At 58.7% G+C, this 25,011-nt stretch overlaps 1 protein-coding gene across 26 annotated transcripts in view; it reads right to left on the bottom strand.

Moving 5' to 3' along the window:
• The window catches only part of PHLDB1 (pleckstrin homology like domain family B member 1), a 45,397-nt gene that overhangs the window by 5,857 nt on the left and 14,529 nt on the right, over positions 1-25,011 (bottom strand). For 6 of the 26 annotated variants that reach the window (XM_082340648.1, XM_082340647.1, XM_082340637.1 and 3 more), the window contains 19 exons: positions 24,588-24,713; positions 21,560-22,908; positions 18,852-19,133; positions 18,143-18,283; positions 17,893-18,030; positions 15,165-15,293; positions 14,648-14,803; positions 12,234-12,344; positions 11,972-12,061; positions 9,482-9,655; positions 8,875-9,135; positions 7,328-7,468; positions 7,065-7,167; positions 6,546-6,590; positions 5,594-5,888; positions 5,406-5,496; positions 3,848-3,994; positions 1,856-1,972; positions 1,478-1,580 (listed from right to left, as the gene is read on the bottom strand). In XM_082340648.1, coding sequence (XP_082196774.1) covers positions 1,478-1,580; positions 1,856-1,972; positions 3,848-3,994; positions 5,406-5,496; positions 5,594-5,888; positions 6,546-6,590; positions 7,065-7,167; positions 7,328-7,468; positions 8,875-9,135; positions 9,482-9,655; positions 11,972-12,061; positions 12,234-12,344; positions 14,648-14,803; positions 15,165-15,293; positions 17,893-18,030; positions 18,143-18,283; positions 18,852-19,133; positions 21,560-22,908; positions 24,588-24,713 — 3,999 coding nt within the window. Of the gene's footprint in view, positions 1-1,477; positions 1,581-1,855; positions 1,973-3,847; positions 3,995-5,405; positions 5,497-5,593; positions 5,889-6,545; positions 6,591-7,064; positions 7,168-7,327; positions 7,469-8,874; positions 9,136-9,481; positions 9,656-10,037; positions 10,143-11,248; positions 11,393-11,971; positions 12,062-12,233; positions 12,345-14,647; positions 14,804-15,164; positions 15,294-17,892; positions 18,031-18,142; positions 18,284-18,851; positions 19,134-21,559; positions 22,909-24,587; positions 24,714-24,814; positions 24,999-25,011 lie in introns of those variants that run through there. The other 20 variants (XM_082340645.1, XM_082340638.1, XM_082340644.1 and 17 more) reach the window with 19 other exon arrangements.

Genomic DNA, 25,011 nt, shown 5'->3' with positions numbered 1-25,011 from the left:
GTCTAATTGCCCAAGATCAGTCTTAGCTCTGCCTCTTAGCAGCTGAGAGACCTTGGGCAAGTTACTTAACCTCTCTGTGCCTGATTTTCCTCATCTGTAAAATGAGTGTAAAAACAGTGCTTCCCTCACAAGATCACTGTGAAGATTAAATGAGATGCGGCACGTAGAGTGCTTAGCACGGCATCTGGCTCATACAAGTGTTCAGTAAGTATGATCTGCTATCATTAGTATTATCGTTATTATCATTATTCCAACAGCTTCAACTTTCACTCCGCCTCTAACCCTGACCTTTCTCGTAACCCTAGATGCCCCAGGGGCACTTCAACCTCAACCTGCCTAAGATGGAGTTGTCCTCCCGGGCCTGTTCCTCTCAATCCTGAATCCTGACAAAGTCCCTCCCCAGCCTAGGTGGAAACATGGGGACGCGCATGTCTCTGCCTCCCCGTATCCAGGGCCCAGGTGGTCAGGGAGGGCTTCTTGGAAGGGATGGCACTTGGTTGGGGACCAGGTCAGGGGGGAAGCAGGGTGCTCCAGGCCTGCGCGACTCCAGCACCAAACCCTCCGGCCCTCTCCTTCCAGGCTCCCAGCAGGACCGCTCCTCCCGGCTTTGTGGTTGGGTGGGGCCAGGTGACTGGCAGAACAGACCCACTAGTGACTTGGGGACAGACCCCAGCTGGGGCATTGAACGCCAGTGCCAACCCAATCAGGCTTTTCTTTACCCTCTGCCACCGCAGCCAGCAACGTTCTAGAAAGGCATGCTCTGAAGCCAAGAGAACACTGACACAGAGCAGAGCCCCCGCCAACCCACGACGTACATGGACACGTACCAGGAGTAAGAAGGAAAACGCGGGTTCTGAGCCACTGGGATCTTAGGACAGGTTGCTTCCGCAGCACAGCCTAGCCTGTCCTGACTAGAATATGATACAGCACCCCACGCTCCACGTGGGAACTGTCCAGAGGGAATTCCAGGGATGGGAAACTAAGCTGGTGGCTGGGTGCAGAGGGCTGAGGGAGCAGGATGGGCCAGGGGGCTGTCCTCAGGGCTGCCCTGAGCGCCCCGGGCACTGCTCAGCTGCTTGTGCTGGTGCCTTTGCAGGAACTTGCCCGAAGGGGAATCCACAGGACTCCATGCGCCCCCAGCATCTGGGGTCCCCTACAGCACTCCCATCATTCTTTGTTCACTATCTGCCTCCCTGACAAAAGGCTCCAAGGGAGAGAGAGCTGTGGCCACGTTGCTTATCACCAGAGCCTAGAATAGTGCCCGGAACTTATTAGATGCTCAGTAATACTGCTGAAAAAATGAATGAGTGAACAAATCAATGGAGGTGAACCAGGTATACTCTGCACATTTTCAGGGACGGGAGGACAAGACCCAGCCCAAGCCCCTGGGTCCCACTTGGAAGCTTCCAGAAGACCCGCTGTCCTGGGTGACAGAGCCCAGGGGTCCTGGCTCTGGGGCAGTCTTGAGGGAACTCACCCACATAATAGGAAAGGGTGCGCTTGAGTCGATCGAAGACAAACCAGCGCTTCTTCCATGATTTAATCTTGCCACCCATCTTGACCAAGTAGCCACGGCAGACCTGGTGGGATGCAAGGGTGAAGAAAGACCCAAATGTGCGGCCCCTAAACCTTTATTCCCTGAGCAGCACTGTCAGTGCCATCGCCTGTGCCTGTATTCATGGGGGGGGCCTGTCCCCAACATCTCTTCAGGCCAGCACACCTGGTCCTGGGACAGAGACCTCTGGTGTTAGGGCAGGAACTGAGGCCACTATTCCGAGGACCCAGGAGGTGCCTCTGAACATGGGGTCCCCACCACGACACCCACCCCGTGCCCCGGGGCCCTGCGTGCCTGTACCTTGCTGCTGAGCACCACATGCAGGCAGGTATCCACGCCGTGGCCCGAGGACTCAATGTGGGTCTTCAGATCAAAGTCCTCCTTCCGGATCGGCAGGTAGCGGGTCAGGGGTCGTGCCTGGGAGCAGAGGGTAGGATCAGTAGGGGCCCCTCTCTTCCCCTGTCATTCCCTTGCCCGGGCCCCTTGGCTTCAGTCCTGAACCCCCGAAAGCCTGCCATCACTCCCTCCCCAGCCTCCTGGCTGTCACTCTGGTTTCATGGGGCTTTGGCCAAAGCAGGGACCTGGCACGCCTGTGCTGACTCCACCCAGGCCTGGGCAAACTGCTGAACGGCTCTACGCCTCAGTTTCCCAGACACGGCTGTCCTTGTCCTGTCCCTGCCCCTCCTCTCCCTCCTGGGCTGAACGGAACAAAGCAAAGGACCAGATGTGAACATGCTCTTGGAAGAAAAGCCCAATAAGAAGCCTGGTCTCTGACTTCCTGTGGGGCCTCGTTTGGGACACAGTCCCTCTCTGGGCCTCCGTCTCCTTGTATGTAAACAAGGGCTTTGAACTAGAGAATCTCTAAGGTCTGTTCCACCTCAAAATTTCTGATACTTAACTAGAATTCTCAGTCAACTGGAATTTTTTTCTCCTCTTTATTTCGAGGAAGAACATAAGAATGACATGAAAAGGAAACATCACAAGTTATTTAAAGAAGAAACAGGGACTTCCCCGGTGGCGCAGTGGTTAGGAATCTGCCTGCCAACGCGGGGGACACGGGTTCGAGCCCTGGCCCGGGAGGATCCCACGTGCTGCGGAGCAGCTAAGCCCCTGCGCCACAACTGCTGAGCAACCCCCGCTCACCACAACTAGAGAAAGCCCGCACACAGCAATGAAGACCCAATGCAGCCAAAAATAAATAAATAAAAATAAATTTATTAAAAGAAAAAAAAAGAAGAAGAAGAAACAAAACGCTCAGCTTCCCGGAGGTGCCCCCAAGATGAGCTGACTCCATCCACCTCCCCAGAGCTGGTGGCCCTGCAGCCATTCCTGAGCCCCAGCGCAGGGGGCTAGAGAAGAGAGTCCCAAAGAGACCACTGACAGAGACAGGAAAGGGGAACTAGGCATTTAGCAAAAGATTCCAAACACAGAGATAAAACTCACAGAGTTTCTAATTATTTCTAAATTCCCAAGCCAATCTACCCCTTAGAATTCATGTTGCAGCATCATTAGGAACTCATGGAGCTATGCTCGCCAGTCACTGCTGGGTAGGACCCCCATGCTGGGGAGGCCTATGGAAACCCCCAGAGGAAGGGACAACCTGTCTGAATCTCACAGGTTCTCCCAGGGGCCCTGGGGAGGGTCTGGGACCAGACACATGAGTCGATTTCCCTGCCCAACCTAATTTCTCCCTCTCCCTTCAACTGCTCTGCTCAAGTCTCCTGTATAAGGAAAAAGCCCAGGGTTGGCTGTTATGTAAGGCTGGATTCTTGTCCCAAGGAGAAACTAGTACATTCTCTTTTGGAGATGTAAACCGAAAGTCAGAGTGAGGCCAGCTGCTGGTGGTGGGGCCTGGAGCCAAAGGGTCTGGTGGAGGGAGGCTCGGACAGCCACAAAGCCAGGAGCAGGAAGGCATCAGGGACCGGGAAGGAGGTGCAGTGCAGACTCACGAGGCAGAGGTGAGGCCCCTGCGAGAGGCCAAGGGTAGCCACCCTGATTCTGACTCAGCTCCCATCACTGGAAGGCCTGTCCAGACCCTCTTCTCTAAAAGGTGGCCTGCCGCATCCCCACAACCCAATCAACACACACACACACACGCACACGCACACGCACACGGGCTTGAACAAGCCCTCGTGAGTGGGTCCCTGTTCCTTGGGGCCAAACAAGTCCCAGGTAGAATTCTGCTTGTGCAATCCTTTCTGGAGAGAACAGGCTCTACAGCCCAGCAGGGGTAGTACCCTGGGATATCCCGACCCCTCCTCAGCCCTACCCTTAAGCCCACCACCCACTCACCTGCGAGAACTGCTTCTCCCGCATCTTGACCTCCTTCTCCACGAGCTGATGCCTCCGGGCGCTCTCGCTCTGCAGCCTCCGTTCCACCTGCTCCCGCCGCCTCCGCTCCTCCTCCAAGGCCTGCCGCCTCAGCTCCATCTCCCGCTCCTGCCCCCAAAGCCCGGGCTCAGTGCCCACCAGTGCCCTCTTCTCCCCCAAGTCCCCACCACCCCTCCTCAGGCCGGGGCAGAGCCACAGGAGGCACCCACCTCAGAGGGCAGCCTGGCATGAGGGGCCGTCATCCTCCAAGCCCACCCTCTCTAAGGACCTGGCTGACAAGGGTAAATGCCTTAAAGTGAGACCAACCTGGCTTCAAATCCTGGCTCTACCACCACTATGAGCTCTGGACCCTGACAAACTCCCTAAGCCTCAGGTGCCTCATCTGTAAAATGGGGCCAAGAGTGCCTACTCCTGGGATTGTAGCAAAAATTAAATGAGATCATGTGAGTAAATGCCCATCACTAACCCTGGCAGGAAGGAAGCACTCAATAAAAAAATGGGGCTTTTATAATTTTATCTGAATTCCTAGGACATGGATTGTCTAAACAACCTAATCACTAAGTGAAGACCCTCTGAAACTCCAAATGAGAAACATTTATAGTTGAACTTCAGATTTTATGGGGAAAAAATGAAGTTACGAAAGCCATTATCAAAACATTTTAAGTCATTAAAACAAATCATTAAATACAGAGCATGTGGGTGATGTTTTATATGTCTTCATCAATGATAACAACCTCCATATTATTAACTCCCATCTGTCATTTCTTCCCAGCTCGAAACTTAGCAGAATCTCCTTTTTCTCCATTTGTCAAGAGATGTTTATAAATCTGCCCTCCTCTGAAGTAAATAAGACTAAGAGGCCTTCTTTTCTGGTTGATCTCCTGCTCTCTGGGTCCCACTCTTAACTCCAGACATGCAGAGTGCCCGGATGATAGAGACAGACGAGCTTCTGCAGATTCTCTATTTCACCTCCTCCCCAGGCACAGTTTCCTCAGCCTGGCTGTGCCTAAGATGAACCCCTGGCCCCTCTGCTGTGTTCCAGGCCCATCGGTAGGCAACGTGAGGCCCCCGCAGCCAACACCTCTGCTCTGGTTTGGACATCTGCCTTCTCTCTGTCCCCATCCTTCAACCCCAGTTCCTAGCCATCCCCAAGAGGAGTGACCTGGCACTCAGGTAGACAGGAATCAAAATTTCTGTGGTGGCCAAACGTCCACAGAGGTGAACACACAAAGACTGGAAGCTCCCATACGGGAAATTCACCGCTAGACACTGGGTCCTGCCTCCCCTTTTCCTAAGAGCTGTGAAAGTGGTCATCTCGCCAAGCCTCCGCATCCCCCACTTGAGGAACATAGGCTTTGAAAACACTCTTCCTCAAGGGACTGCTGCGAGGACAACGTGGGTGAAGGGGCCTGGGGAGGAGCGGAGGCCCTTGGCGGGCGGAGGGCAGCCCCGGGGCCCCGCGCCTTCCCCAGCCCCCACCCCCACCCCCCGGCTCCGCTGTGGCCCAGATCTGCCTCACCCTCGACTCCATGAGCCGGCTCTTCTCCGCATGAGCTTCTTTCAGCATCTTCTCCATTTCTTCCGTCTTCCCCACATCCAGGCCGCTGGCACTGGGGAGGCAAGGGGAGGAGGCACGCGGTGGAGGCGGCGGCCCTGGTGTGGGCAGGACAGCGGCAGGCCGCCGGGTGGTGGCCGGGGCGCGGGTACCTGGACATGGTGTCGGGGGAGCAGGCCGAGTTGCCCCCCGTGGAGATGCTGGTCTCCATGCTGTCTGAGCTCTCCAGGCTCAGCGTGTCGTAGGCGTGCTCGCCCTCCTCCCCTCGCTCCCTGGCCGCCGGCAGGTGGTGCAGGATGGAGTGATGCAGGAGCGGCGGGAAGCCCGAGGGCCCGGCCGGGAAGGGGGCGGCCCCGTGCAGGGCGTCCCACTGGCACTGCGCCTCGGCCGCCGCCTTCTGCTTCAGCTCAGCCAACCGCCGCCGCTGCTCCTCGATCACCTGCTGCCCTGCAGGAGCGACAGGTGGAGTCACGGTGGGCACCCCACCTCCCCAGGGAGGACGCCGGCAGCATCACAGACGGAGGGAGGAGGCGAGCGGGGAGAAGGTAACACCGGCAGCCCCCTTGCCCCCCACCAGCTTCCCTGAAGCCCCCGCAGCTCCAGGTCCGGCTGCCCTGGCAACGCTCCGTCGCCTGCACAACTGGCCACAGCCATGCAGCCTGACTTCAGCGCTCCCACTGTGTCCTGAGCCCACACGCGGCACCGGACCTGCCCAGGTGGGGCCCCGGCAGCACGATGGCCAGGTGGCTCCAGCTCACAACCATGGCCTGAACAGGTGGGCAGGGCACATGCACCCACCCTGCTGCTGGGGAAGGGTGAAGGAAGAGGTGCTGGGAGCCCCATGAGCACCCACATCAACGCAGACCCCGCGGCGATGCAGAAGCAGGAGTGCCAGTGGCAGGAAAGGAGGGAGGGGAGACGAGGCGGAGCACAGCTGAGGCAGGAGAGAGCTCAGCTGGAGGGGTGAGGCCAGCCTAACACCCCAACCCAACTCAGCCTGGGAGTCTGCCTGCGGCCAGTGGGGGCCTGGGCAGAATACATCATGCGGATGCCCGGGCAGGGGCTGCCTGGCCAAAGCAATGCCCTCAATGACCAACGCTCTACCTGCTGGGTCGTCAGTTGGGAGGGGCTCGGCAGGAAGCGACTCGACTGGTAGGGGGGCCCCCAGGTAGAGACACAGAGGGGACGAGAGGGGAGAAAGGCACAGACTTGGACTTTCAAAACAAACAAAATGCACACGAGCAACCAGGACTCCTGTGTCCCTAGAGCCAATATCTTAGGGAAGCATTTGTGGAGGTCATCAAGTCCAACCCCCTGCCTCCAGACAGGATAACGTCTATCCCTACTCAGGTCAACAAGCATTTCCCTTATTTGCTGCCGTCTCTAGGAAAGATCTCACATCCACCCCCCCGCCGACCCTTAGTCCCCTGCCCTTAGTCTTCTGATAGCCAGGAATCTCTTCTTTAGGTATCTAATCCAAATCCTTTTTGCTCTTGCCTAGATCCCAATTAAAGGAAAAACATCCTGGGAAAGGCGTGGGCATGGATGAGGTAGGGTGGAGAGTGCGTGGCAGATGTCCAGGGCCCCCAGGAGAGCAGGTGGGCTGGCGTTGCAGCCACTCACCCTTCTGCTGGAGGGCCAGCTGACGCTTGGTCTCAATGTCCTGCAGCGTGGCTGCCAGGTTGCGAGGAAGGCTGCTTGTGCCATTCTGGGCGAGTAGAGTGCCCTGCGGAGGGAAACGGAGCATTGGGACCCGAGGCTCAGAAGGCACCTCCCCCCACCCTCAAGGCTCTCATGGGTGGCTGTGACCTCTCTCCAGTGTGGCTGTGTCCATCCCCCACCATCACCACCCTGCCACGCACACAGCCCTCCCACTGTCCTCAGACCTTTGGGGAGGGGCTACGGCCCAAGGTAGCCACGCTGAGCTGGGAGGAGGAGGAGGAAGAGCCAGAGGAAGAGGGGAGGGGGCCACTGCGGGTCCGGGGCAAGGGGCTAGTGGCCTCACCATCCATCTTGGAGCGGTAAACCTGGAGGGGAGAGACACTGTCTGGTATCCCCGGCTCCCCCACTGGCCACCATCCCCATGGCATCTAGGCTGGCTGTGATCCAAGGTACTGCCCCAGCACCCGAGGCCTCTGTCTCTAGCTGACAACAGCACTGAGCCTCCTGGGCCAGCCCAATGGACAGATGTTATTGGCAGCTGCCAAGCCTCCTTTCCAGGCTGCTCCTCCTTGGGCCAATCCCTGGTCCAACCCTGCATCTTAGAAAGGACAGTGTAAATCAACCCATGTGAGGAGTTAACACCAATGGGCAGAGCTGTACAGGTGACTGACTGGAGGCCGGGGCTCCCTCTGGTCCCAGCTCTGCTGCTAAGGGGCTGTGACCTTGGGCCACGCACCTCCCCACTCTGGGCCTTGGCTTCCTTATCTGCAAAAGGAGGGGGTAGGGCTAGACTAAATAATCGCCAAGCTCCCTCACAGCGCTAATGTTTGGTGAATATGGTCTTTGGAGTCAAGCACCCTGGCCCTCGGTGTAGCCTCTGCTACTTCCTAGTTGTGTGACCTCGGAGAGATTACTTATCTTCTCTGGGCCCCAGTGTTTGATCTGTAAAACGAGAGTTATCGTTATCTACCTCAAAGGCCTGTGGTAATGATTAAATGAATCAAAACATGTAAAAATCTCAAACCAGCTGGGCACAAAACAGAAATGTCACACAAACTACTCCCAAAGGAAACATGGAATTTTAGCTGAGATCACAGTCTTAGAGGTGCAATGTCTTCACTCAAAGAATGAATCTTGAATGGGGCATTGGGGGGTAGGGGGGTTCAGGCCCTACAGCCGGTCAGTGGAGTGACACTTGGGGCAGAAGACTGCCCAAATACTCTCCCCCCACCCCGTGGTCAGCAGCTTGCTGCAGGCTCGAGCAGGGCCATGCCCCCAATGGCAACTCTGAGGAGTCTTGGGCATGTCCTCAGGGACTTCAGAGCCTTTGTCCCATTCTGTCCTGCCTCCAAGTTTCACCCCTGGGGAGACCAGGAGAACAAAATACTGGCAATTCTCCTAGGACACACAAGTTCCAGAGACAACAGGCTCAAGAGTGCGTCAGGCCAAGACCGAGTGAGAAGCTCTGGGGTTGAGGGCTACCGAGGACAGCATGAGGCACCGCTGCTCCCGAACCTCCTTCCACTGGACAGCCAAGCACGTCGCCCTCGGACTCAGGAGGCTGGCCCTCCACACCCGGAGTGCCAGGATGGCTGCCCAAGAGGAGACCCTCACTCCCCTCTCAGGGTCCAGAGGCCCCTGTTGCCCCGGCTGCATTAACCCCCCCCCCACCTAAGGCAGCACTGCAGGGCTGACGGATCGGCAGGAGGTCCCCGGAGCAGAGAGGAGCGGGGCCTGGGGAGGGAGGGGTGGGCAGGGGAGGAGGGGTTACCTGCAGCTGACGGGAAGCTTTGGCGGGCAGAGGCGGGGGGGAGGAACGAGGGGAGGCCGCAGCGGGGCCGGTCCCCAGCCCGGCCATCAGCTCCTGGTACCACTGCTCTAAGTCTACAGCGGGGAGCAGCAGCTTCTCCATCTGGAGGGGGCGCGGGGAGGAGGACAGGGGACGGGAGGGGAAGGACGGAGAGGAAAGGTCAAGGAGTGAGGGGCGAGGAAAGGGGAGGAAAAAGGAAGAAAAGGGCAAAGAAATGGGAAGCTTGGAGGAAGGGTAGAGGAAGGCCATTACCAGGGAAACAGACAGGAAGGGAAGGGAAAACAGGAACGAAGGAAGGGAGAAAGGAGAGCATAAGAAGAAAACACAGTGAGAAAACAGTTGCCGTGAACGTGCTAAGGGCAAAGAGAAACAGGGCACAACTCCCAGACCACAGACACGTGCTACGCCAACCACGGTGCCAGCCAGCCGGAGCCACCCCCCCGGCAGGCAGCGCTCCCCCCCGGGGGCCGGCTGAGGGCTGAGACGCCACTGCGCACGGGCAAAGCACACACAGACAGAGCCACGCCACTAGTGGGCTGAGGGTGGCAGGAACACACAGACCACCAACCTGGGCTGAAGGCGGGATAGAAGCGAAGGAGGAGGAAGAGGGCAGCGCAGGAAGAAGGCAGGTGGTGGGAACCAGGTCCTGGGAGGCAGGGGCCCAGGGAGGCAGGCCTGGCGCGGGCGCTGCGGGCACAGGCGAGGTGCCCCACATGGCCTTTAGCTGCTCAAGCGTCACGTACTTGGGGGAAGGCCAGACACAGGAGGGAATACAAGAGGTTAATGGGACCGGAACCCAAGAGATGGCCCTGCCCACGGGCAAGGGAAGGGTAAGAGTAGGACACACAGAGCAGAGTAGGCTTGTAGAGCCCGGGAAAGCCAGGGTCCTCTCAGCAGGATGCCCTCACGCTAGAGCAGAAGGCCTTCCCTCCTTGAGCCATCAGGAGCTGAAGAAAGATCCCGAAGCCCCAGGCAAGAGAACGAACCACTCCCAAGCCCCCTGACGCGAGCTGCCCTTCTCCCTCACTGCTGAAGACAGACCCTGCTGCCCCCCAACCCAGGCCTCAGGGGCGATCGAGGGCCTCCATGAGGAGGCATAGGTGGGTTCACTCGGTGGCTGGTACCTCACTGTCAGGCAGGGGCTGGGCGAGCGCGCTGGGGGAGGTGGCAGAAGCATAGGGGTCCAAGCAGGAGCACAGCTGGAGAAACTCTGCCAGGCTCACATACTCCTAGGGTGCCCGGTGGGAGGGGGAAGGGTGGGCAGAGAACAGGTTAACAGGATTCAACCAGGTACCTGACATCCACACTCCATGCCAAAGGGCCATCACTCCATTCAATACAAAATCCAGAGCAGGGGTGCGTGGGGAGCTCAGCTGCCCACTGTGGCCTCAGCTGGCTGCCGGGTAGTGGGGTGGGGGGCAGAAAAGGGCAGGCAGAACTGACTGTCTGTAGGCTCTTCTTAACCTTTACTCTTGAGGCTGCCTTGGCATCCGGGCCCTGCCGCGGGCAGACCCTGAAAGCCCATTCCTGGGTTTGCCCTGGGCTAGGGGCAGGTGAAGGAGCCCGAGGAAGGTCTTCCAGGAGTCCACCAGGGACCAGGACCCACCTCCCAGAGAACCTTTCTGTCTCCAACACCTTGGGCATCCCCAATGAGGCACACACATGCATCACTGGGCACCAGTCACAGCATTCCCATGGGTCCCCTCACACCCCATCTGCTGGAGCAGGAGCTGGAAGGAACAGGAACTGCAGGCACCACTAGGGCCTGAGCAAGATGGGCCCTGAGAAAGAGACCTTAGCAGGGAGTAGCTAAAAGCCCAGAGAGAAAAACCAGGCCACTGCCCAAAGGTTAGGACTTGGAAAGATGCTAACACACCAGATCGTGGGTTGGGAAGACAGGGACTGTGGTATTCTCTGAGCACATCCTTAGAATTCTGAGCTTATCTAGGTGTTGGGGACATGGTAGGCATCCAAAATGCATGCAGAATCAAAGTACAGGATCCTAAGCCTGCCCTATCCAGGGGAGCCCATCCTGACCTAGCTCCAGAGGGGGACTGTCCTCCAGGGGTCACACAAAAGGAAAATGAGCTAGCAGGTCCAGTGTGTTGTGAGAACTGATGGATGGCGTGCAAAATATATGCAAATTTATATGCAAATTGATGCTCTGATTTTGCATGGGATGCCCAGGCACCTAAGGAACAACAAACTCTGGCCAGACAAAGGATTACTGCCACGCGCCCTTCAGCTGGGCCATTGGGAGGAGCTGAGCGCAGAAGCTCAGCAAGCAGGCAGACAGGCAGTGAGTACAGCAGAGCAGGCAGTTAGCTGTGATTACCTCTTGCGCTTTGGGGCAGAGCTGAGTGGAAGCAGGTGGGGTTAAGGGACCAGAGGAGGCCCCAGCCTGAGAAGACCCTGGGAAGGGACCCAGAGCCGCCATCCCCAGCCCCACCTCTGAGGACTCGGAGATGAGCAGTTCAGCCTACAGAGAGGGTACGTGTGAGGGGCCTCACCCCTCACACTCAGCCCAGCCACCCCACCCCAGGCCCAAATTGTTTGCGCAATGAGGCAGGAAACTCGGCACGTCCTGGTTGAGCCTCACACACCAGGCATGCAAAGACTCAGGAAAGAACGAGCCCCAATGCCCACTTCTGAGCCTGTAGCCTAGTTCCAGACAGAAGCCCAGGGAGCTCCAAGATCAGGACCCCTAGATCCCTATGCTGCCCCTTGAGCTGAGTCCACCCAGCCCTGGCCCTCACCAAACCTCTGAGCTGCCATCCTCCCCACCCGTGCCTCCTGAATCCCCCAGATGTGTTCAGTCTCCCGAAATGGTAAGATCAGTGGGCTCCTGGGGGCCAGAAAGGCAGCTGAAAAGCAGCAGCCGGTAGCCATAGAAGATCCAATCCCAGACCTCAGAGCCATTCCTACTCAAATTTCTCCAGTTCGGGAAAATGCCCCCATATTCAACCTCAGCTGTTGGGGTGAAGGCACCATGTGTTCCTCCAGAGCCTCCCAGGAGACCCCTTGGGCCTGAGGCTGGGGCCCAAACCAACCACGTTACCTCTTTGAGAGTCGACGTAGTCTTCGGGAAAGCCCTGCCCCCTGTGAGCGAGTGGTATCTTCTTTCCAACATAGCCAGTTTCTCCTTCTCCTGCAAGCCCAAAGCGGCAGAATCAGAAAGGAGTGGGAGTGGGGCAAGGGGCCCCAAGTAAAGGGGGATCCCACCTGGCTGGCCAGTCTCCACCCCAGCCCTTCTGCACTCACCTCCCACTCCCCCAGCCCCTCGCCAGCCCTCATCCCCCGCCCAACCTGACTGGGGCTACCTTCTGCAGCAGCTGCAGGGAGGCATTCTTATCCCGGGCTAGGCGTTCCGACTCTTGCACAGCCTGGGACCGGATCTGCCCAGCCTGACTGTCCAGGACCACCAGGTGCTCCTGGAGGAGATGGGGGTAGTGGGTCAGACCCTGGGGAGACAGGGCTGAGCCCGAGGTGAGGCTTGGCCGTCTCTGCTGCCCAGAGATCCTGGGCTTGGGTGAAGGGAATCAACTAGTCCTTCTGTTCGGCCTTGTCTCACCCAAGGAAAACGCAGGCTGCTGTGGTCGGCTCCCTCACCCCTCCCTCGACCAGTGACCCCATGCCACCAGGCACACCAGCCAGAACTCAAGTTCCCAAATCTCTCTCCCTGCCCGCCCCAGTCAACGTGTCCGGAATCCCAGAGATGCTGACACGTTCTCCACCTGCCCCCGTGCTTCCATCCCACTGTCACCACCCCAACCCAGGCCCTCTGTTTCCTGGTCTGGACTTCTTCACCAGCCTCCTGCTTCCACTCTCTCAACTTTCTGATCCACCCCTACACTGCCACAGATAGCTTCCTAAAATGGCCTTTGAGGTTTGTTTTTGTTTGCTTGCTTGTCTGAATTTTCTAATCTTTTTAGAATGTATATTACTTGAATAATTTTTTTTTAATCCACGAGTAAGGGTAATCACTCCTCTTCTCAAAATTTTTCAGCAACTCCTCATTACTCACAGGATAAAGCACAAACCCCTCAGCCAGCACTCAAGGGCTCCTGGAACTGGGCCTCCACTTTCCACACTCCCTCCTACCCTGAGCCCTCGGCGGCGTGCGCTCAGCTCGGCCCTATTGTAACGTCAGCGGCGCTCAGCTCGGCCCTATTGTAACGTCAGCGGTGCAGGTGTACACTCCCAGGCCTTTCTTATACGGTTCTCTTTGCCAGGAATGCTGTCCTGTCTTCTCCACCCATCAAGAGTTTATTTATCCTCCAAGACCAGACCCAATGCTATCTTCTCTCCAACATCTTCCTTGATCACCACTCAATTCCTTTGCTCCTTGCTCTGTGCTCAAATTATTCCATATCACCATTTGCCTTGTATTGCTGTTACTTGTGAATATATGTCTCCATCACCACCACCCCGCCCAAGCTGTCCGATCCAAGGGCCGGGCCAGTGTCTTTTTTGTCTCCACATCCCCAGTAGGGCTTAGCGCAATGCCTGGCTCAACAATCATGTGCTAAAAGGAAATGAAAAGATAATAAGTGAGAGAGAAGGAGAGGGGCTCGGGAAAATGGGCTGGGTTTAGCCAAGGAGGGCTTCCCGAAAGAGGAGGCCTTAAACTGTCACCATTAACAGCAAGACATAGGAGAGAAGGGAAGAAGGGAGCTGTACTAAATCTGGGGTCAGCCCAAGCAGCCTGAAGCAGACCAGGTGGTAATCCTCACAACAAGATCTGCAATTTACTGAGAACCTGTCAGGACCCAAGAACTCTACTAAATGCTTTGCATGTGTTACCTCATTTAACTCTCTTACGAGGCAGATGCCTTTATGCCTATTTCACTGATAGGTAGATGCATTTGTAAGGCAGAGCAGCTCAGGGAGAGAAGCAAGGGATCTGGACTCAGGGGGAAGTCCAGTGGCTTCCCACTTACCACCAAACTCAGGCTAGCCATCAAGCCCCACTTTTTGACGCCCCTCCCCAATCTCACTGCCCTCACCTCCCACCCACTCACTCCAGCCTGGCAAAGTGCACATGCATGCATATGTGTGCACGAACACGCAAGTCTCAGCCACAGGTGTGTGGGCCGCCTGGCTCCTCCCCTTCTCCTCACCCACATCTTCCTAACTCTGGCTTAACACAAGCCTCCTCTCAACTTTACATCCCCGCCCCAATACCCTGTCCTGGTCTGGCTGAGATCAGGAGGAAACATCACAGCATCTGGAGCTCCAGAACCAGCCAGGATGCGATACCAAATCCCCTTGTTTTACGGCTCAGCTGAGCCAGGGCTGAGCCAAGGCTGGAACCCAGGTGACGCCTTTCTAGTACCCCTGGCAGGCTCTAATATCCAGATCTCAGGTCTTTGTATGTGTCCCAGCACTTCCATCAGAGAGCTCTACAAGGGCAGGAGCAAGTCTCCCCTTCAGCCCCCTCCTCCATCTCCATTTCTCCCTTCCCTGCCCAGCCAGGGCCCAGCTCTGAATGTGAGCCCAATCCACTTTCCACTGGAGGACTGGGGGAAGTCAGAGCTTAATAACAATAGCTATTGTTCGCTGAGTGCTTACTATGATCATGTCCTATGCTGTCTTCACATACAGCATCTCCTTTAACGCTCACAACAGCCTGTTATTGTTCTTGTTTTACAGATGAGGAAACCGAGGCTCAGCAAGGTGAAGTCTAGCCGGCACTGCGGGCCTCGCGGCAGGGATGGGGGCCGGGGGGGCGCACCTTCCTCTTGGCGATGCTACGCAGCAGCTCGGCCTTGCTCCGGAGCAGCCCTTGGCCAGCCAGCTCGCGCTCCTCCTCCACGCGGCTCTCCCGCTCCAGCTGCTGGAACTCCAAGTCTTCAAAGAGCTTTGTCTCAGTCTCCAGGGCTTCTGCCTCCTTGAACGACAGTGACAAAGGGGATCGGGTGGTGCTCACGATACCGCTCTGCGCCTGGAAGGCCAGGTCACAGAGGTGAGAGTTCTGGGGGCTGGACCCGGGGAAACGGAGGAAGGGACCTGCCCCCACCCCGCCCCCTTTCCTCCGCTCGGCTCTGCCCCTTTGCCGGGCATCGCTGCCTGCAGTAGCAGAAAGGAAAACCTCCATCCCCCCCAATCCTTCCCCGTCCCCTCCAAGCCACAACACGGACCCTGGCGTCCGGCAGGTACTGCAGGGCCCAGGCGGTCCCGGCCCACCGCTCCTCTCTTCCGGGCGGGCGGCCCTCGGGGGCGGGGAGGGGGCGGGGGCTGGTGAAACTGACCCTTCTCAGCTGCTCCTGTAACTGTTCCCGCACTGACTCGGGGCAGTTATCGAGCTGCGTCTGGAGCTCGGCGTAGAGCGCCTGGCGGGCCTCCAGGTGCCTCCGTCCCGCGGCCAGCTCCGCCCTCTCCTGGTCGCCGGAGGGGGAGGGGGAGGGGGCGGGCACAGGGGAGAAACAGAACACACACTCCTCAACTCCGGCCCGGGGCAGCGGCGGCGCGGGGCGGGGCGCAGGGAAGGGGGGTGGGGTGCGGGGAGAAGAGAAAGAAGGCGGGGAACGAAAGGAGTTTAACCAGGAGAGGAGAGAGCAAACAGGAGAAAGGGAAATAAGGAGGAAGAGGTGCAGAGTGGGAAAGGCAAAGAGCTGGGGTGTGAGACAGGACTGGAGGTGCAGGCGATGGTGTCACAGGCAGGGGTGTGGGTCCCAGGCAGAAATGTTGGTCTCTTGGAGTCCCTTGAACTAGAAAGGTTTGGGCAAGTCCTAGGAATAGGCCCTCTGTTTTCTCTCCAAACCAGTCAAAGCCAAAGCTGGTTCCACATCACAAACACGGAGCCTCTAGCTGCTGTTCCTCCCCCTCTTCCGCTTCCCAGAGACCAAAATTTAACCCTGGGAAAAGGGTAGAGTTGGTGGGGATTAAATCCAGGGGTTGGGTGTGAATTGGGAGCCGAGGATGTTAAAGCTACAGCAGTGCAGTGGAGGGGACCCCAACCCAACCCCCTTGGCCTCCCCACCTCCTGCCCAGGGTGGGGGTGGGGTGCTGGCACTGCAGGCTGAACTTCAGGAGGATGAGGGTTGCAATTAGTTCGGCCCGTTGCCATGGTAATAGGAGCCCCAGGAGTGGGTACAGAGAGGAGGTGGATGGCTCTGTCTGGGTCGAGATGACACCTCTGAGGGTGGGAAGGGGGGATGCAGGGAGGAGCTGGTGAGTCACCCCTCCGAAGGACAGGCAGAGGAGAAAGTGTGAGTACTGATTCCAGAGCCAGGATGGGGCCATGGGCCGGGCGCTGGGGAGGGAAGCTGAGGGAACCTTCCCCACTGCCACCACCACCGCGCGGCCACCACCATCGCCACCTCCACCTCAAATAACTGGGCCCAGAGAGAAGGCAAAGTTCATGCCTCCAGGCAATGCCAGGTCAATGAGAAATGAGGTTAGACAGGTTCCTGCTGAAATGCTGAGCTTCACCCTGGAGTCCTTGCGCTGAACCCTGCCTCTATCCGCCCTCCACCCCACGCCCCCATCCTCATCCAGGAGAGGAGGGCCTGATCAGGCCAGTTTCTGAGGTCCAAGCACTTCCCCATGCTTGGACTCAGCCTTTGCAATACCCTATGTTCTGAATGGATCAGGGGTGGGAGTGGGGAGAGACCTACCCCTTCCCACCCTCTGGATGGAGTATCTGAAATCGGGACGCCCCAGAGGAAAGCTAGGAAGGGTAGCCACTGTGTGGCAGAGAGCCCCTGTCCATGCCCTCCCCGGGCCATGCCACTACCACTGGACCTCCTCATCCCTCCGCTCAGGAGGGAAGACAGGTGATGGCTGGAGGACAGCCCCCCTCTCCTCTGTGCAGGAAACTGCCAACGGTCTGTGGAGGCCGCACCCTGGCTTTTCCAAATGAGAGGAGCTCTTTGGGCCGAGAGGCTCCTCAGCCAAGCATTTCCCCCAATTTTGTACCCCTCCTGCCAATGCCCCACTGAGTAAAGTTGAGCTGTGCCCCCTGCCCACTCCTTTCTGATCAAAACCCTGGGGTCCCACACCAAGAATGGAAGGAGGCAACATTAGAGGGGAGGGGCCAAGGGCACAGGGGTGCCCATGGAGTTAGTGCAAAAGCAGGCACGGCTCAGCCTTGCCTGGGAGGCACTGGCAGTTAGGGACATGCAGAGAGCCCAGGACAGTGATTAGAGGGGGCGTTAGTGCAGGCCTGGTTGGTAAGCGTGGAGTTAATTTGGCACAGAATTTGGGAGTGTGGTTTTGGGGGCCAGAGCCAAAGCTCCAAAAAAAAAGGTGGGAGGGTCAAAGAATTTTTAAGAGCTTCAAAACTGAGGGGCAGGAGGAAGACACTCTCAAAAAATCCAGAAGGAAAATTAATTCTTGGAAAAATACTGTCAAGTCCAGAAATAGGTGGCCCCTCTCCACTTCGGAGCTTTTGGCACGTTGTTGGACATCTTGGGCGTGGCTGACACGGCCCCTGTGGGATGGAGCGGCCCCAGCAGGCTGGCACGAAATCTGAAAGGGTCAGGGGCAGGAGCTGGGACCATCTGGGATGGGAGGCTGCAGATCCTGAAGGCTCAGGGGAAGCAAAGACCTGAGGGCCATCTCCCAAAGACCACATCCTGAGCACCGGAGCCATGCTTGGCGGGGGATGTCCTCCAGATGCAGACACCCACACCTGAATCACTCCCCAGCACCAGTGCCTTGGGCTGTGCTCACCGCCCAAGAAGGGGCTTCGGCACTTCCTAGAAGGGGCACGAAGGGCCCAGAATGGCAGGCACCCAGATGTAGAACAGAGACCCAGGCAGAGGAGACCCCAGACACCAGCCCAGACCCTGGCAGCGCCCTCCAAGCTGGTACTTTCCACGGAGAATAAGGCCCCCTGCCCCTGGAGGGGCCCAGAGACCAGCCGGTCTGCAGGATGAACGATGAGGTAAGAGGTTAGGGGCCCCAGAGAAGGCATCTCTCCTCTTCTCCCAGGCCACAGGCGCCCAGCACTGAGCCAGGCCTGGTGTGGGTTACCTTGTCCCTCTCCTTTTGGATGCCCGTCTCCAAGGTCAGCAGCTTCTCCTGCAGCTGGTCCAGCGCGTTCTGCTCCTTCTGCAGCAGCGCGCGCTCTGCTTCCCTCTCCCCCTGCAGCAGTGCCCGCTCCATCTCAGCCTGGAGGCAACAGCAGGGTCCATGTCAAGGCCACTCAAGGCAGCTGGGCTCAGGCCGCTCCGGGGCCGTCACCGTGCCTGGGGAGGAGTCCAGCCAGGGCCCTCGCTCTCACCTCCCGCGCCGACTCCTGCAGCTGCTGCTCCAGCTCCTTCACCCGCACTTTGAGCTGCTCCACTCGCCCCAGCACCTGAGCCCGCTCCTCTTCCAGGGCCAGCACCTCTCCCTGGAGCTTGGCGCTAGGTGCATCTTCGTGCTGGAGGGGAGGGGAGCCATCAGCTAGGGAAGCCTAGAGCCTTCCAGGATGAGACTAAGAAAATGGATCCCCATTCCTCAGGGGGGTGCTCGGAGCAGCTGGACTGAGATAGGAGGAAGTTCCCCTCCCTGCAAGGGGAGCGGTACAGCTTGGCTAAAAGTAACAGACTCGCCGCTGAGTGCCAGGCCTGGGTGGGGTTCCCAGGAAAGCCAGGTCATAAAGCGTATTTATAGCTTGGGAAACTCATCAACACCTCCCCCTCTTCCTTGCCTCCTCTTTTTTTTTTTTGGCCCCGCTACTGGATATGGGGGGATCTTAGTTCCCGGAGCAGGGATCGTCGAACGAACCCACACCCCCTGCGCGGAGTCTTAACCAGTGGACTGCCAGGGGAGTCCCACCTACTCATTTCTACACCCTGATGTCGTCCCAAACTTCATATACTTCCCCCTCACTGGGCCTTGGCATCCACCACACACGCGTGCCTCCTCGGCCTCCAGCAGGCCACCCCTCGTCCCACCTCCTGCTGGGTCCCACCTCCTGCTGGGTCCCACCTCCTGCTGGGTCCCACCTCCTGCTGGGTGCTCTCAGTGCTACTGCACTCCTCCTTGAGATTCTCCTCGTCCGAGCGCTCCACAGTCTCCCACAGGCGTTGGGTGGCACCTCCAGGCTCCTCGTTGCTCCGCCCAAAGGCCCCAGTGCCCCCCGCAAGGCCTCGTGAGGGCCTCCGGCCGGCCAGAGCCAAGACTGCGGCGGCCTCCCCAATGCTGGGCAGCTCCCCGGCCTCAGGTCCCCCGTCGGCCCGGCTGTACTCGGCACATAAGTTCAGGATGGTCTCCAGGCGCTGGCGTTCCTGGGGAGGGTGGACAGAGCAGGGCGTAAGGGGAGGAGGCTGGGTCCCAGGAGGGCTAGAGCCAGGCACGGTGTCCCGTCAGGAGAGAGGACTAGGACTCTAGGGGCTCGGGGTCAGGATCAAGTCAGGAGAGCCCAGAGCCCAAGGTCTGGGGAGGCAGAGGGAAGGAGGGTGGGTGCCCCAGCGGCGGGCAGGAGGAACCAGGCTGTCGTGCCACCTGCCCACGTGGCCAGCCCCTCCCGTCTTCCTGTTTCCTCTCCCTTCTCATTCTGTACCAGGGTGGGCTTCCTCTTGAACACACAGGGAAACACACGCTGGTAAGCAGAGTAAAGAACACAATGAGACACAGATAAACACGCAGGTGTTCATGCTGACACGGATACACGTAGACCCAAAGACACCGGGGCCCACAGAGACGCCGCCACATATCAGTACTGACACATGAGGACACAACATGTACCCCGGGCCTGTATTAACAGGCAGCTACACACAAACACACCAGTCCTGACATGCACAAACGCACACTGGCACACACACGGATAAACACAGTCTAGCACACAGACAGGTGGGCACCGACACGGGTAGGGCCGGAACACAGACCCAGGGGCCCACAGGGACCTGACACAGGTTCACACAAAGATGTGCTTAGCGTGTATACACCCTGCCCGAGAGGCCTGGGCCACAGCCCTCCTCATGCCCATCTCAGCTCCACTCACCCTCTGGCAGCCCTCGGCTCCTTCCCAGCAGGGCGGGCTGCTGCCAGCACTTGAATGCCTGGGCCCAGGTGTCAGTGCTCCGTGGCCCGGCTGTTGCATCCGCCCCCTCCCCACACAGCCCACCCAGATACCTCCCAGGGGCCTAAGAAGGTGAAGGAGGGATAGTAGAGGCGTGCTCCGGGTCTGTGCCCCCTCTCCCACTCACAGCACTCCAGAGTTGGAGCTTCCCCCAGTCTCTCTCTGGGGTCCCTCAACCTCTGGTGTCTCTCACCAGTTTGGCCAGGACCCCCCAGACACTTACCCAGCTTCCTTCCTGCTGCTTACCCAGTTCCATAGTGAGAAAACCAGGAACAGAGTCTCAGCACCCAGGAGGCTGGGCCAGTGCACCCGCCCCTGCCCCAGGACCCAGATAAGCAGCCCGGTGGAGGTGGGAGGGGCAGGGCAGGCAGCCTCCAAGATTTAAAGTGGCAGGTGGGGCAGGTAAGGGCTGGGGAGGCACGTGGGGCGGGGCGGGGGAGGGGTCAGGAAGGCTGAATGGAGTTGAGGGAGGCTGGCCCCATCACTCTGCCCGTGCCAGGTTCACTGCCCCCTCTCCAGGATGGGACCCCGGCGGCGGGCAAGCACTCTTGTCTAGGCCAGGCAAAAACAGAAGATATAGTAACTTAGAAGACTGGGGGTCCTGCCTCATCCCTCCCGGACCCAACACAGACACGCAGTCCCACACCCTCACCTCACCCAAAGCTGTCCCAACCGCTCCTGAAAGGGCTCCAGGCAAACCTCCTCAGTTCTGATTCTCCTCCTCAAACCAATCCCAGTGTCCCTGGGCCCCCAGGAACCCCGTTCTTCTGCTCGCAAGGGAAAGAGGGCAGAATCTATTTTCCTGTGCATGTGCTCCAGCGTGGACACACCAGCCAGAGCCCCTCAAGCTCCCTGCTCTATCTGGGGAATCCCAGCCCCCACCCAGCTCAGATGCCATCTCCAGGACAGCTGCCCAGAACCACACCCAGCCCCCAAAGGCACCCACACGTGTGCACATGCACACACACACACCAGCACACATAATTACTATCACACAGACTGACCTGGATCAGCCAGGGGCCGCCCATCCTGTTCTCTTCTTCTCCCCTGCCACCCCCATTTCCAGACGATCCAGCATGGGCCAGGATGAGCAGCTCCCACCCATTTATAGAGGCCAAAGAGAAGCAAGAAAGGAGGACCAGAGGCTTTTCTAAAGAATAAGCCTTGGAAAGACAGGAGACGTGGGTTCCAATTCCAGCTCTGCCAGAACTTGCTGTGTGACCTTGCACAAACCCATTCCCCTCTCTGGGCTTCAGCCTTCTAATCATTAAGACCTGCTTCTCAAACTGAGACATACAAAGCTTCATCGTAAATGTGGTGAGTTTTCCTAGAGCTTCATTGTATTCAGATACATAATGTGAAACTTCTTTTATACATGAAAACAAACATTGTGTTATAGAATAAATGCAAAGTGAGCATGAATTTGAAATAAGGCCTTAGAGACTTCAAAGAAAGTTCTTGTTCAGGGCACCAGAGCCTTGAGATACTGGTCACTACGGTGTATCCCGGAAGTGGAGAAGCTTGGGAAGCCCAGGCCCTGTCCACGGGCCCCTCCCTCCCTGCCAGCTGGCCCGCCCACACCCTGGCAGAGCCCCTGTCATGATGCCAGCAGCCTCCCTGGCATCCGCTCACCAGCCTCTCCATCTCCTGCTCCCGAAGCCGCTCTTGGCGCTGCCGCCGGTGGTACTCCAGGAGGTCATCCTCATTGTCACTGATCTCTGTGATGCTATTTTTCCGCTCCCGAGTGACAGGCACTCGCAAGTCCCCGCTGGAGAGCTTCCTCTGGGCACGGGGGCTCTGGCGGGGTGAAGCCCCAGTCAAAGAGCCCAGACTATAAGCCGGGCTCAGCCTGCCACTGAAGCTGCCCTTGCGGGGTGCCAGGGACTCCCCGAGTGTGGGTGAGGGGCTCCGTGTCCTACGGCCCCGTGCCCCCAGCGTCACAGAGAAGTCCTCTGGTGAAGCCCCATGGGCTGCCCAGCGCCGGGGTCGGGGACTCTCTGCCACTTCCCTGGTTAGTTTGGGATCTGGGGTGGTCCGGGCGGGCATGGGGGAGAGAGCCCTTCGGGACAGAGATGGGCTCAAGGGAGGCAGTTCTCTCATACTGTCCAGGCCCCGCCGGCCTAGGCGGGGACTCTCGGGAGGCTGCAGGGTGCGGGTAGCGGACCCATCTGAAAATGTTCGGCCCACCAGCTGGCGCGAGGGGCTGGTTGTCAACACCCGCTCAGCGCCTGGCAGCTCCCGGAAAGGGCTGGGAGGGCGGTCCTGGAGCGTGCCAATCTTGCTTCGAGGAGCAGGGACCGGTGGCTGGAACTTGGGGCTGCCAGGAACGCTGGTGGGTTGGCCACGGGCACCGGAAGCCGGGTATTCACTCAGGCCAATCGCCACCAGGGGCAACTGCCCCGCCGGCCGGGGGCTCTCGGTGGCTCTGCAGGCCACTGCCAAGACAGTGGCTGCAGGGCTGTCTGTCCGCAGACCTCGGAGGCCGGGGCTGGGCGGCCTCTCGTGACCCCCCTTCCTGCCCAGCCGGGGGCTCTCAGAGGGGCGAGCACCACTGGGTCGGGACTGTGAGGGCTGCAGGGCCAAATGGTAGCTAGAGGACCGGGCAGGCACCAGGGGGGGCATGGAAGGTGCTGGCTCCTGCCCACTGGGGGAGTGGCTGGCACAGCTTCCACTGCTGGCTGGTGAGGAGAGCGGAGAGAAGGCTGGAGAGGTGTTCTCATAGCTGGAGCCCACGGACATGGCGCCGGGGCTGGTCGGGGGGGACAGCAGGTAGCGGCCACCATTGGCCATCGGTGACAGTGGGGAAGTGGCGGCAGGCTTCTTGCCAGCAGCTCCAGGCTCCTCGAGCACCAGTGAGTCCATGATCTCCTGCAGGTCCTTCTCAATAGAGCTCACCAGGGAACTGTGGCTGCCACAGGCTGAGGGTCCCTGGGTTGCGGGCTGTGGGGTGTGGTTCCCGTTCACCAAGCTTTCTGATTCTGCTGAAGGAAAACGCAAAGAGGCCTCAGGACCTGGTCTTCATCTCCTAGGCCCTAGGGAGCTGCATACGCACAAGAGCGAGCACTCGCCATGTCCCGCCAGCAGAATAGGGCTGGAAAGGCTCTGGAGAAGCAGCCAGGAGATCTGGGTCCCAGTGCCAGCTCCGCCACTAACCTGCTGTGCAACCGCCCCAAGTCACTTGCCCTTGGTTTTGCCTTCTGTAAAGGAGGAGGGCTCTCCTGGCTCTAACATTTTATGACTTAGGACAGAGTTGGCAACAGGGCCAGGCACTTCTAGGCCTCGTTGTTGCCTACTCACCCTAAGACTACGTTCCTCCCTGCCTTGGTCTCCTCAGCCTCCTCAAGCTCTACTTCAGGAAGGGCAGGTGGACGTTCTGCAAAGGGCATGGAGGCATGCTGGGGAGCGGGCCAGAAGTTCCGGGGGGGGATCCCAGTCTAATAGGACATAAGGGCCTCCCAACACAGCAGCCGAGACCCAGGAAACACACACACAAAGCCTCCGGGGCTGGCCAAGGGGTGTGTGCAGCACCACTTTATCCAGTCAGAGGCAAGGGAGGGGCCTGGCCCTAAAGGCCAGTTCCTGGAAGCCAGGCTGGGCAGCAACTAGGTGCAGCTCAGTGCCTCCAATTAGCCCATTAAGCCATGCCAGCAAGAGCCTGCCTTTGCCCTGCCCCAGCCCTTGTCAACCAACCAGGAGTCTCTGAAACCACTGCCCCAAACAGCTGAGGGAGTGGCATGACAAGGCCAGGGTGGGAGCAGGGTAAAGCTACCCAGGGAGTGGACTGGGAACCCAAGCTTCTGAGCCTCCAAGGGCCTAGAAAGGAGAAGAAGTAAAAAGACTTTGCAAGACTGAGTCTGGGTCCAAAATTATGGGGACTGTGTGGGACCAAAGGCAGAGGGGTTGCCGTGGATACTGGTGATCCCAGGGACCACCCATCTTTCCTCAGATCCCCAGATGATCCATTGAAGCCACTGATGCCACCCCGCTAGGTGTACCTGACACACATGTCCACCTGTCCCAGTAGCACGTTGACACCTGTCATCCCACAGCCATCTGAATACCCGTGCAAAGTCTGGGGTGGCAGGCCTATAGGCAGCCTCCTGATCTGCACCCGGCCCCCTAGGCAGCTGGGCTGAGGGGGGCTGTGCTGGCTCCTTGGGACAATCACCAACTCTCCTCTGGGGATCAATAATTCACACACAAACTGCAGCTGCTCCACTGAGTCATCAGCTGGCATGGCATGGCCTGGGGGTGGGGCAGGGCCCAAAGACATGATCACAAGCAAGTGGGACCCCCCTCCCCACCCCAGAGCTTACAGCAGCTCAGTTGGATGCTTCCTTCTGCCCCCACAGGCCACCCTCAAGGGTGAGGCTCCCTGGTAGTGACATAAGAGGGTCAGGGTCCCAGACACCGAGGTGGCACCTTCCAGGGCAGTGGGACACAGGCCGGCAGAGCCCCCCATCCCTCAGGCACATGATTCCCCAATTCCAGCCAAGCAGCACTCCTTGGATCTCTTCCAGTGGCCCACGGCAGGTGGCAGCAAGCCCAGGTCACGGGTATTGTCCTGCCCTGACGCTACAAGTGCGGCTGGAGTGGGCAAGGAGGAGGACTGTCCACGGGGTGCCACCAAACTAGCCACGTGCCCCAAGTGGGTACCTACCCGGGCCAGGACTGTAGGGGGGTCCAGGGGCCCGGCCCCCTGCCGGAATCATGCTCTTCATCCACTTGGCTTCAGCCGGGTGGTTAAAGCGGAGGAAGGTGGACTGACCCAGGCACAACATGCAGCCTGCAGAGAAACCAAACGCTAGGAAGGGCAGGCAGAGCTGAGGCAGCCCTCACCCCGCAGCACCAGCAGGCTCACCCCCGGCTCCAAAGAGTCTTCCCCACCTGCGTTCAACGGCGTCCACTTGGTCCACACCTGACTCCCCCCGGGCCGGAGGCCCCAGCCCAGCTCCACAGCACAGGGCCGAGGGCAAAGAGCTCTGGTTTGTAAGTCCTAGTCCTAAATTTTCTTCATACTACCTGTGAGATCTTCAGGTAGAGTCACTTCACCTCCTTGAGTCTAGTTCTCTCATCAGAAAAAT

Source organism: Balaenoptera borealis (assembly GCF_965194805.1).
Source record: "Balaenoptera borealis genome assembly, chromosome: 11".
NCBI classification, from domain to species: domain Eukaryota; kingdom Metazoa; phylum Chordata; class Mammalia; order Artiodactyla; family Balaenopteridae; genus Balaenoptera; species Balaenoptera borealis.
Note: the sequence above shows the minus strand (reverse complement) of the source record. Positions and strands in the feature narration are given on the sequence as shown.